The following is a 12,279-nucleotide window of genomic DNA, read 5'->3' on the forward strand; positions in this document are numbered from 1 at the left end:
AGTAGGAACATTGCAGTGTCTGAATTCAAACACTGCATCAAAGTGGGTGCCAACTATAGTGGCAAATTTTGTAATTTTTGTTTATTTTAAATGCATTTAAGTATCACAATACATGATTGTCTTGTTCATAATTAACATAAATATTGTTGATATAATGTTAATATTGTCACTTTCTTTTTTTTGTTTTTTTTTTTTTTTGTCAAATATTGTCACTTTTTATTGATTCTACACAAAAGCACCCATATAACTACTGGCTGCATTTCCTGAAACTAAGAAATTTTCTCCAATAAATCAAAAACAGAATTTCAAACAAATAATAAGATTTCAAGAAATCGAACAGAGTCGTCCCAATGGAAAGGCAAATCACCACATATAAGTAAACAGAATTTCCTACAATAAATACAAAACCCTCTAAAAAAACTACCTAAACTCATAAGGAGTGCGACACGCAGTTGGTTTTACAGCTATGAATAAAAAAGGCACCATAAAGCATGTTTGATAATTGTGCCAAGAGTTTCTGCTTGTCTGCAAAATTTGTATACAGGTTCATAACTCCTCGTCTTTCCTGGATCCATGGCTCCTTTAAATATCCAACTTATCGAGGTCGATCATGCTCGCAGAATTCTTTATGAGCTCCTTCCGGTAATCCACCTAAAACAAAGATACCCACAAATATCTACGTAAACTGGCATTTCGCTCAATGATACATTAGTTATGGCGTCTGGGAAGCTGAATGACTCCAACCTTAAAACAAATAGCCTATCAGCAGTATGTTTCTATATTTCAAATCCCGTTTTGATAACGGGTAAATACAGATGATACAAAAGTAATTAATTCCATCATGCATATTTTGCTACTATTTAGTAACTAATGTGGCCGGACTCAATTCTGTCAATGTTTTGAATATTTTAAGACACCATAAAGAGCAAACACGCTAGAGACAGCGGGGGCTTTCATGATATAACTTTGTAGACAACAGAATGTCTTGGAGTCGCTTTTGATTTCGAAAACCAAAAGGTAGTGCTTAGAAGGCAGCCCTTGTAAATATAAGCGCCAAATAGCTTCAGTTAATCATACCTGAGCAAAATAACCTTTATAAACGCTCTACTTACCCGAGCACCCATAAGGGATGAAAACACAATGTTTGCCTCAGCAGCATCCTCAACCCCTAATCGTTTAAGAAGCCTTTGCTCAGGATTCATTGTTGTTTCCCATAACTGCGCAGGCATCATTTCCCCCAGGCCTGCATTGCAATCACACCAACATGATAATTAAACAGCTAGTTCCAACTGAAAGTTCAGTCATACATGGCTTGAATTCACTAGTAACATAATAACTTTCCGAAAAATAAACATAGGGATGTCTTTATCTATAGAAACAGATAATTTAGTAGATGTTTCCATTAGTATGCCCTTGGGCTTTATCTGGGTTTAATGCTTCCATTACTTGATAGAGCAGTTGATTGTCAAAGGATTGTATGATATAACCCTAACACGGAGTGTGAATGCCGAGGTACACCCATGTTTAGAGCTGCATGTGGCCAGTTTATGAGCAGAAGCGTGCTTATGTTTAATCTCTATTTCAGAATTATATGGTATAATGAACCAAGCTTGAGTAAAACCTAGCTCACTTGTTCAAACTTATGATGAAAGCTCGTAGAGCCAGTTAATATAAGACAGGGTAACAAGTTTGTATGCAGTTAAATTCCTTAATTAGGTTTATATATATATATATATATATATCATTGAAATTACAATTTGAACGAAAAGCCATCTGCTGACGTTAAAGCAGATACCATTTAGGTGGTGATCGCTAGTTTCCAAGCTTTAATTTGAACGAAAAGCCATCTGCTGACGTCAAAGCAGATACCATTTAGGTGGTGATGGCTAGTTTCCCAGCTTTAAGTATTTTGGGGCTCAATGGTTGTTTAAATTTAGCATCATAGCTTAAGTTGCTGAAGGTTCTAGAATGAAAAGCCTCTAATCCCTTCTTCCACACTTATCCATTAATGTGCAACGTGCAGGATGGGTTTTACTAAATGTTTTATGATATATCTGACTCTCTCAGCTTCCTCATGTACAGGATGCAGCTGCATGTGAGGGAGTGTGTTGGCTTGACATGCACTGTTGATAACAGCTTAAGTTTTTAGGATGTAGAGGTTACTTAACAGGTAGGAAATTACCTTTTGAAAAAGAAAAAAAAATTAACCAAAATTCAAGCTCAAACCGTTCATCAAGCATAAGCTCTAGCTCCTAGATTTTCTTCTCTTTTCATGGTATCTTGCAACAAAAGAGTGACTGACAGGTTGATGTTGATAGTTTAAAATTTAGGTGGTGGCTTTTGGTCCAAACCGGAAATCTAGCAGAAACAATTTTCACATAGCATTGGAACAAAACATGTGCTAGAAAGATAATACTATGAATTCTAATATTTAAACATGTCATCTAGTGAAGACAAATTGCCTCTCATCTAGTAAACAGCAGAAAGTTACAAAGTTGGCCTATTAATGTCATTGACACCCATTAGTCATCTAGTAATCTGCTTGTACAACATCATCTCCTCTATATAATTGCACACAAACATAACATTTTAATAAAGTCTGAGGCATGAGAAGAGTCAGCTGACGTTGTGGATATATGCCCTTAAAGGACCTACTGACTTGAAAACATATATGCCCTTACAAAGAAGTTCATTATCGGCCACTAACAGCATGCATTGAACCGTATAAACTTCAGTTTCTTAGTGTTCATACTAACCTTTGAACCTCTGAATGTTGTAAGACGCATTTGAAGGGAAGGAGCTCTGAAGCATTTTAAGTTCAGCTTCATCATAGCAATATTTGGCTTGCTTTCCCCTCTCAACCTGGTCATTTCAACAAAACCAATGGACTTAGCTATATACTATTCTATAAAATCCCTCTGATTAATTCAGATACAAATACAAACCTTGTAAAGCGGTGGAACACCAACATATATGTAGCCCTCATCAAATAAGGCTCTCTGCAAGCAAGAACTACTGCATCATGTTTGTAGCCATTGCAAATAACTAAATAAGTGGGGTTTCTTATGTTATTTATTTCTTATTAATTTCTGTTTTTAGATATACCATAGGAAAAAATTCCCACAAAATATCCATTCCCTACCTGATATCTGAAGAAAAATGTCAGAAGCAGAGTACGGATGTGAGCACCATCTATATCAGCATCTGTTAAAATGATAATCTTATGGTAACGTAAAGCCTCCTTCTTGAAGTCCTCACCCTGAAAAGAAGATTATGTAGATGATTCCTAAAAATAAATAAATAAATAATATTATAAATGAAAACATATAACAAAATTTATTCAACCTTCACCCCAAGTCCAAGACCAAGAATTAGATTTTGAATCTCTTCATTTTTATACATTGCTGCCTCATCCTTCCTTTCAATGTTCAGAATTTTACCCCTCAGTGGCAGAATGGCCTGCAGAAAATATTTCACAACATAAATTACAGCCATCTCATAACTTTTTACAAAGAAAAGATGGATGATCCATTAAGAAGGCTATTGTTTTCAAGTCATTATATCTGATTCCCAATGCATTACGAAGCCATAGCACGAACAACATTCTGGTCAAGCCACAAATATCAGAATGCCATCACATAGAGGGCAAGACAAATAATGTATCAGTTCATATTTTTATCCGAGCAGTACAATCCTTTATTACCACAGCAGCACACTATATGGATACAAAATGAAAGTAAGAATGATTGACCCCATAGACAGTAGAAGTAGTGGAATAATTGTTCTGCTACAGTGATATTTGAACCAGTAAGTTCTGCAAACTTAATGTTAGTGGAATGAGGTTACAGAGAAGTGCTTCCTTTTCCAAACGATGACCATTTAATCTGGCATCCGTGCTTGAAAGATATCAGGATCCAAAATTTAAATAGCTCTCTTCCAATCAATTCCCATTTACTATTCTAAAAATCATCAAATGCATAACACAAAACAGCTAGTGCAGAAAAGAGTATCAGGACCCAACTTTTTAATAGCTTTCTCTTCCATTCCTTTCCCATTTACTTCTCTATAATCATCAAATGCTCAACACAAAACAACTACCAATTCAGATCACTATTAAAAAAAGGTCTATTGCAATGGAGGCAATATATAATTTTATGTTTTAGCTTACTCTTCCATTCCACTCCATTAATTTAAAAGAAAAAGCATTCACCACTAAAAAAGGTATATTGCAAATTGGCTATCAGGATCCAACTTTGTAATACCTTTCTTTTCCACTACATTCCCATCTATTTTTCTATAAACATCACATATGCTTGCCAAAACTACAAACTAACAGTTATAAATTTACCTGAAAGCGCCTATCACGACCTTGTTTTGCACTTCCACCAGCTGAGTCTCCTTCAACTATAAAGATTTCTGTAAACATAAAACAGCAAGGAACAAAAATTTAATGCTCAACAAAATAATACGATAGTTTGTTAGAATACTTAGGGCAACAAGACGGGAGAAATACGTATTAAGAAAATCTCTTACAATTCAATTAACAACCACAACTCTTAACTACACATATAACATATGAAAACCAGATCAAGACATAAAAATGTCTCATTACATTAACGCAAAAGAGCAGAGCATGCATTAAATCTCACATATAATGCCGGAACCATTTACCATTACTATGGAAGCACAAAAATTCTAAGCAAATAAGGTGGAAGGTCACTTTTCTAGGAAACTAACAGGAGAACCAAAATAGATACGATGAGAAAGAGGACCATGCAATCTATCATTTCACAGCATCATGCTTGTGATAACTGAATTCAATATAAGAAATACACCAGTGGTTGGACTCATTATGTCAGCTAAATCTATCAAATACTAAAGCCTACCAGAAGAGAAGAAAAACCAAAAAAATATTCTTCATATATACTGTTCCCCAACTAAACTTATACGGTAAATAAAAATTATTCACAATAACAATTAAAGAGCGTGAACTCTTTAAAATCTATGCAAACATCGAGATATGTTTCTTCTCCAAGTAAAAAATGTATTCAAAAGGATAAGAATGATGATCAAGTGTTGAGTAGTGTTAATTTATCCAAAAAAAAAAAAAGTGTAGTGTTAATATATTCTCTAAGAAGTAAATGTAACAATTTTCAAAAAAATAACTTTCCAGAAACAAACAGCAGAAAATATAATGTTTATGACGGTTGCAGTGGAAAATCCAATAGTGACTAAAGACAGACTTTGGAATTTGTAAATTCAACTACAAGGAATATGTCGCTGAAGTAATCCTTGCAACTGTTAAGTTTAAGAAGACGAGAACTATAAAATTTGGAATCATAAGCAGAGCTAGAAAATGATTACTATCAAAACATCTAATAACCTAATAACCAGAAACTCAAAACAATATTCCTTTGAGAATCTGATGTCAGCTTCATACAAGATGGTGCAAACATACCTGATTCTTCAGGATTTGTTGATGAGCAATCAGATAGTTTTCCTGGCAGAGAAGATGATCTCAACACGCTTTTTTGTCTGACGAGTTCTCTTGCCCTCTTTGCAGCCAGAGCTGCCTAGACAAGGAAACATTAGACACTAGGAAAAGATCTCAAGTATAATCTATGTAAGCTTCATGCATCAAAGCGCTATCATAATTTACAAGGATACCTTGAGAGCATTCAAAGACTTTGAAAGGATTGAATCCAGTACATCCGGATGCAACTCCAAGTATTCTGTAAGATACTCTTGAAGTGATTGATCAACCACTCTCCGCACCTCTGGATTTCCCAACCTAGTCTTTTAACAGAACAAACAACAAATAAGGGTACCATGGTAAAGCCTAGGATGCCCCTAGAAACAGTACAGCCGAGCTGCCAAATCATTATTCCACATCGGGATTAATACAAATAGGTAGTACCTTTGTTTGGCCTTCAAATTCCGGATTGGGAACTTTGACCGAGATGACACACGTCAACCCTTCTCTCACATGCTCACCACTCAAAGTAATATCCTTTTCCTGGACAAAAATATAATGCGCCTCAAAATAATGAAAATTTTTTTCAGTTATGTACTTTGAATTAATAATTAGATTAACCATTGAGATGAGTTTATTGTAGATAACTAAATCTTGTAAGCCTAATACATATGTACAATGAACCAGCTTAGGCAGACAACATTTCACCGATAACAGAAATGAAATGCATAACTAAGTTATTCACGGTTGTCACCATCTGTTTTGATAAACATCAAAACCCTATCTTACTTCTTTAAGTGTGTATGCCTGTGTGCCTGTCTGTGTGCGCGAGAAAGAGCCCTTAAGTTAAAATACACAAGAGTATTGTGCAAAGTGATATAAGTTTATTTAAACCTGACAGACAAATAGAAAACCCTGAAGTTTAATGATGAATTTATAAATAAAATTTCAGTTTCAGACCACCCTTCAAGAAAACAAAATTATAGAAATAAAGAGAATTAAAAGAAGAAGCCACAGGAGATTACTGTTATTTCTGAAAGAATGACAACAGAAAAGGGGTGCACCTTGATAAGTTTTGACTTCTTTCCAAGACTATTTAGAGTTCTTGTTAATGAAGCTTTCGTTCCATCAATATGGGTTCCTCCATCAACAGTTCGTATGCTATTTGCATACCCAAGCATTGTATCTGAATATGCATCAGAACACCTAGTACCATATCATCACAGTAATGCAAGAACTGGTTGTCAACAATTTGCAAAATTTTATCCCATGTAAAATTCACTTTATCATAATTTATGACAAGAAACTTCTTCTTAATGAAGGGATTGTAAAATACATAATGAAGTTAATTACCACTGAAGAGCTACATCAATAGTGATTCCATCTACTTCTTTTCTAAAGCCAACCACATCATGAAGCGGTTTCTGAATCAAAGAGGTCAATGAACCATCTTTAGAAAATAATGCAAATCAAAAACTTAAAATATCATATAGTTCATACGGATACACATTATGAAGTAATTATACTTTGTATGTTGCCAAGTGACGTGTACTTAACTACATGTCAAGGAGTTTCTAGGAAATTTGACATGTCATTTGTGTAGAACACTCATATAGATGCTAAGATTCACCGCACCCTGTGTAGATCACAAAAGAATGATGTCCAGTAATTGATAGTATTCTTTTCTTACAAATGAAATTCTTAGAATACGAGGTACATGTGTAGTATACAAGAAGCCCTATCCTAGAGTTCAAAAGGAAGAAGTGGGAGAGTTAGTATTTGTTTAGACATCTGCATCACTTGCTTAAGAACCATGAAGCAACATCACTAACTCTAAATTTGCTTAGATCAAATTTATAACAAGCAATTATAACAATGGAACAAAAAAATTGCAAAGATAAGAGGTTGAGCATACCTTATCAGTATTTAGCCATTTTACATATTCAACCAAACCCCCTGCATAAAAGTATTCATTGTGGTGGTTCTTCTCTGGATTGATATCCTCTTGTCTAAGAGTGATCATGAGCTGCAAAAAACAGAAGACAATAAAATGTCAAGAACAGAAAAACAATAAACCTATCCTATGATGCCCAATTCCCATTAAAATAAAAATCCATAAAATTTATCAAAAAATACAAAATGCAGATCAGCAGATTTATTTGTTAAAAGGTAGTGGGGCATGATAATTAAGAATTAAAAGCAGTGACTTTACGTTTGGGTTTAGAAAAGCTAGTTCCCTAATTCGTCCAGCTATCGTGTTGTAGTCAAACTGAATATTAGTTGTGAAGACTGCAGGAAGATGAGAATCAGATAAAGCAAATATAAATCACCAAATAATTGGGAATAAATTTTAAACTATGACCATCAAATTCACTGGGACTCCCAAGGAGATAAGAAAAACCTTCTTTGTCAGGCCAAAATCTGATGCGTGTTCCTTGCCGATCTTGGAATTCAACTGGAAGCACATGACAGGATAGAGTTGTCACAGGTTTTCCACGAGAATACTTCTGCTGATATTCCATTCTATCACGCCAAACAGTAACTTCTAATGCCTGCGAGGCCAGGCATCACAATTTAGCATGCTAGACACTGATAACCCAAGTATTAAACCTCATAAGCAGAGAGAGGTGAATTTGTATTGGTTGTTTGTAGGCAATTAGTTGAAGGAATTTTAGCATTATGGAAGGAAATGTGAAGAAGGTGACCATCTTGAGGGATAAAGAGAGAGGTTAAATGAATCCTCAAACATCGATATTTGCACAAACACAGGAAAAATGACTAAACAAATTTAGCTTAACAGATAATGCACACCTCAGACAAGGCATTGACAACTGATAACCCCACACCATGCAATCCACCAGACACACTATAGCCACTACTTGAACCACCAAACTTGCCACCAGCATGTAAAACCTGAAAAGTAATTCATAAAACTATCACTTATAAAATAATAAAGCTATGTCCCAATATAAATTTCTCAAGTCTCCAGTTTTGTAAGATCTTTCTATCCCTAGAAAATAGAAATCCCGGAACTCGTTGAGTTCTATTATCCATAGTTCAAATCTTGAAGATACCACTGAAAAATATGCTCAATATTTGACTTATCTACAACAGCTTATAACCAAAGTTACAAATACATGTTTTAGTGTACATTCAAAAAGTTTTAGACAATTATTTGTTTGATTTTGGTGTAAAAAATAACTGACCCTGTACAATGTGAAGTGGTTCCATTCTAACCCTACACCAAAATTTGAAAATGATAATTTATGTAATAATACCGTCAACACAGTCTCCAAGGAAGATTTCTTGGTTGCTGGGTGCATATCAGTTGGAATCTGCGATGAACAAGAGCATAAAAAGCACACATAAAGACAGTCGCTACATATATTTAAAGCTGGACCATAACTGAAAATTATTGAGATGAGTATTAAAAGAATTCTAATATAATGTGTGGTCAGATGCAAAACTCTAACTAGCACTGCATTAAAAGTTAGTGTTTGGAATCTAGAAACACTGCATGGGTACTCAACCACAATATTGTAGTCCCTACATCTACAGTACAGTTCTGGTAAATGTAGTTTTGCAATGGCGTTTTGCGCACTTGACTCCAGAATAGGGTCTTCCCACTGAACCCTACAATCTTTGCGAGGCAGGGAAACTTTTTTCTTTTTTTTAACAAACTATATTATCTACACTAAGGGGGAGGGAAGGGTTGGACTTAGCTTCCCAATGGGCTAGCAATAATGTGGTTCAAATTCGCCTTTGACGAGAATCGAACCTAAGACCTCTCACTTACAAGTGAAGAGGAATACCACTAGACCGTAGTACCAAATGGCCCGAGGCAGGGAAACTTTAGAAAATAGCTAATTAGGTACCTTGAAAAAATCAAAGGATCCCACCAAACCGTCGCTGGTCAATGAAATATATAAGGACCGAAGGATCCGGACTTTTACTTTTGTTATGTGCTGTAATATGTTTACTGCATTGCAGAATTTAGGCCGCATTTTAATGAACAATTTTACAGACTCTGGAAATATTGGCTATACATATGAGATATATAAGTATGAAGGGAGTATTGAGGCATATCAACACATGTCAAATATGTAACACAGGAATTTTTAGTCTTTTGTCTAAAAGGTGAACAGAATGGAGCATACCCCACGACCATTGTCAGTGATGCTCACAGAACCATCTGCTAGCAAAATGACCTCAACCTTTGAAGCAAATCCGGCTTGAGCCTCGTCAACTGCATTATCTAATATTTCATATACCTAAAAGAAAATGATCAGAAACTAGCAAAAGCACATCATTCAAACTGGAAAGATACAAGTGGGTACAAATAGTACCAAATGGTGAAGACCACGAAGTCCCGTGCTCCCAATATACATTCCTGGCCTCTTTCTAACAGGGTCTAAGCCTTCCAATACCTGAGCATGAAAGACATTATAGCACCAAACCAAAACCAAGTCGGAAATGACAGTTTACACCCCCCACCCACTCAGAACAATTTTCTAACTAAACCCATCAATAAGCAACAACTCCCAACAAACATAAGCAGTTAGTATCGATTTCAAAATACAGAAAAAAATGCACAAACCACAAAAAGAACAGAAAAAATTGCATAATGTAAATGACTAAAAGAGAATAGTAATTTTGTATCCGCAATCGCGTAAAAACCAAATAGTTTACCTGAATCTGATCGGACCCATAAGCACTGGAGCCAGTAGTGCCTTGAAAAGCCTCGGTTGCAGGTGTAGAGGACATAAAAGCTCTTGCAGAAACCACATTTCGAACCGCAAAGCAGCTACCAACGCCCTTCAATGGAAATTCCGCCCTGTCACAACCAATAACTAAAACCCTTAAACAGTTTTCACTTTCCGAGCACAAACAAAATACAAAAATATTATCAGCAAAAAACGAATGAATAAATTTATTAATTCGGAATTAAGAAAAAAATAAAATATTTTGGGACAATTCCAGCGTTTCTAGGGAACCAAACAGGAATGAAGCAGAAAGCGAGGGGGAAAATGGGAAAGAGGAGAGCACCTTGGTGGGGGGTTGAAGAGGAGAGAGGGACGAGGAAGCGAGGAAGACGAAGACGGAGAAGAAGAAGAAAAAGAAGGAGAGGGGAAGTGAGGGCGGAGAGAGGAGTGGGAGAGGAAACGTAAGGCCATGAAGCGAAGATAAGAGGGCGGAGGAGGAGGAGGAGGTCGAAGAAGAAGAAGCGCCATCAGTATTTGGTATGGAACCAAATCTTTGCTTTTTACAGGGTTTTTCTTTTTCCTTTTTAAAAAAAAAATATAAAATGAAACGATAAAACCCTTTTCCGCCCAAAACCCTACACCCTTCCACAAGCGCTATCTTCCCTCCTTTCATTTTTTTTTTTTTTTTTTTTTTTTTTTTTTTTTTTTTTTTTTTTTTTTTTTTTTTTTTTTTTTTGCTAGAAAAGGAAACTGCATTAAAGAGAAAAGCCCCTAGGGCAACCCGTTTGAGTTCAGTTAAAGAAAAAAGCAGCATGAGCTGCCACCGAAATGGTCCTATTCCAAACATGTGTGTCAACAACAGAATGCCCAACACTAGTGATCACATTCGCAAGGAAATTAGCCTCACATAACACATGCTTCTAGGAGATGTCCTCAAAGGAATCCGCCAACGAATATTGGCAAGAATGGTCCTCAGCCTCTAGGAAACCTGATGGGAACCACGGGCCGCCTCAATGACCAATTTAGAATCACCTTCAACAATGATGCGCTTGAAACCTCTCCAGGCATCCAACCGAAGCCCATCACGAAGTGCTAAACATTCCGCTACATTAATAGTACTTTGACCAACTCCACGCACCCCAATAGGGATAGGAAGACCCAAGTCATTTCTAATCACAAAACCAAAAGCAGCCATCTGGTTAACCAACGAACCATCAAAATTAAGTTTGACATATCCATTTCCCAGAGGAGACCAACGGATAACACCTGGATTTACCCCTTGTTTATCATTTTGCTTCATATGCAATAGTAAGTTAGCTTCCTAATAATCTCTACCCATATTTAAGGTAGAAAAAATGATGGGAAGTGTTATTGACACTCCAAAAATCTCATTCTACACTCCTCATAAGTGTGTTTTTCTTTCCAAATATAGAAAGTTTGGAGTGTAGAATAAGATTTTTGGAGTGCCAATAACAATTCCCAAAAGGTATTAGGTTTCTTATTCTGAAACACAACAAGATTTCTTTCTTTCCAGATTTGCCAAAAAATAAGGAAAGCCATATGCAACTCACTTAGACCATCACAAGTATTGATATCTAGGGAGTCTAACCAATCATTTAAACTCAGGGTTCGATTCATCTTTAAAGAGTTAGGAAGCATGGGATTGTTCCAAATCTATCGAGCAAAAGCACAACTGACAAACAGGTGGCTTCTACATTCATTTTCCAAATTACAAAGCAGGCAAATAGCTGGAATATTGTTAATAAAACGAGCCAGTCGGTCTCTAGTTTGAAGTTTCCCCAAAGCGAGCAGCCAACCAAAAATTTTAACATTGTGAGGCAAATCAAGCTTCCACATCTTCATTAAGAGCTTGCTAGAATTATCATTATTAATGACCGAATTCCATAACCAGTTAGCAGACTTGACAAAAAAACTTACCATTAGCATTCGGACCCCAACAGCAAGAATCACATTAAGGAGTGAGAGGTAGAGGAACACTACAAATCTTGTTCACAATATCCACATCAACTAGACATTAGCAAATGCCCATTCCAATGGCCATTTTCAAAGAACTGACTCACTCTCAGCTCTGGATCAACATTA

General features: G+C 36.0%; 1 protein-coding gene across 3 annotated transcripts; it reads right to left on the bottom strand.

The window, feature by feature from the left end:
• Window positions 1–264: 264 nt before the first annotated feature.
• LOC137744997 (DNA gyrase subunit B, chloroplastic/mitochondrial) lies at window positions 265–11,238 on the bottom strand. Of its 3 annotated transcripts, none has more exons than XR_015954130.1 (21): window positions 10,520–10,819; window positions 10,163–10,307; window positions 9,820–9,900; window positions 9,631–9,744; window positions 8,752–8,808; window positions 8,285–8,386; window positions 7,875–8,025; window positions 7,686–7,762; window positions 7,389–7,499; window positions 6,827–6,897; window positions 6,538–6,679; window positions 5,918–6,016; window positions 5,668–5,796; window positions 5,459–5,573; window positions 4,349–4,416; window positions 3,346–3,459; window positions 3,143–3,259; window positions 2,946–3,015; window positions 2,757–2,862; window positions 1,113–1,243; window positions 265–651 (listed from the first exon to the last, which is right to left on the bottom strand). XR_015954130.1 is itself a non-coding variant. In XM_088681267.1 (21 exons), coding segments are annotated over exons 1-21 (2,055 nt in total). In that variant the 5' UTR covers window positions 11,086–11,238; the 3' UTR covers window positions 265–582. The 3 variants fall into 3 exon arrangements, 2 of the variants coding, with proteins under 2 accessions (XP_088537393.1, XP_068340941.2); XM_088681267.1 differs by lacking the exon at window positions 10,520–10,819 and adding an exon at window positions 11,084–11,238 and having other exon boundaries at window positions 2,946–2,999; XM_068484840.2 differs by having other exon boundaries at window positions 2,946–2,999; window positions 10,520–10,933.
• Between the last annotated feature and the right edge of the window lie 1,041 nt (window positions 11,239–12,279).

This window comes from Pyrus communis, chromosome 12 (assembly GCF_041283825.1).
Source record: "Pyrus communis isolate YQ-2024b chromosome 12, ASM4128382v1, whole genome shotgun sequence".
Classification (NCBI taxonomy): Eukaryota; Viridiplantae; Streptophyta; class Magnoliopsida; order Rosales; family Rosaceae; genus Pyrus; species Pyrus communis.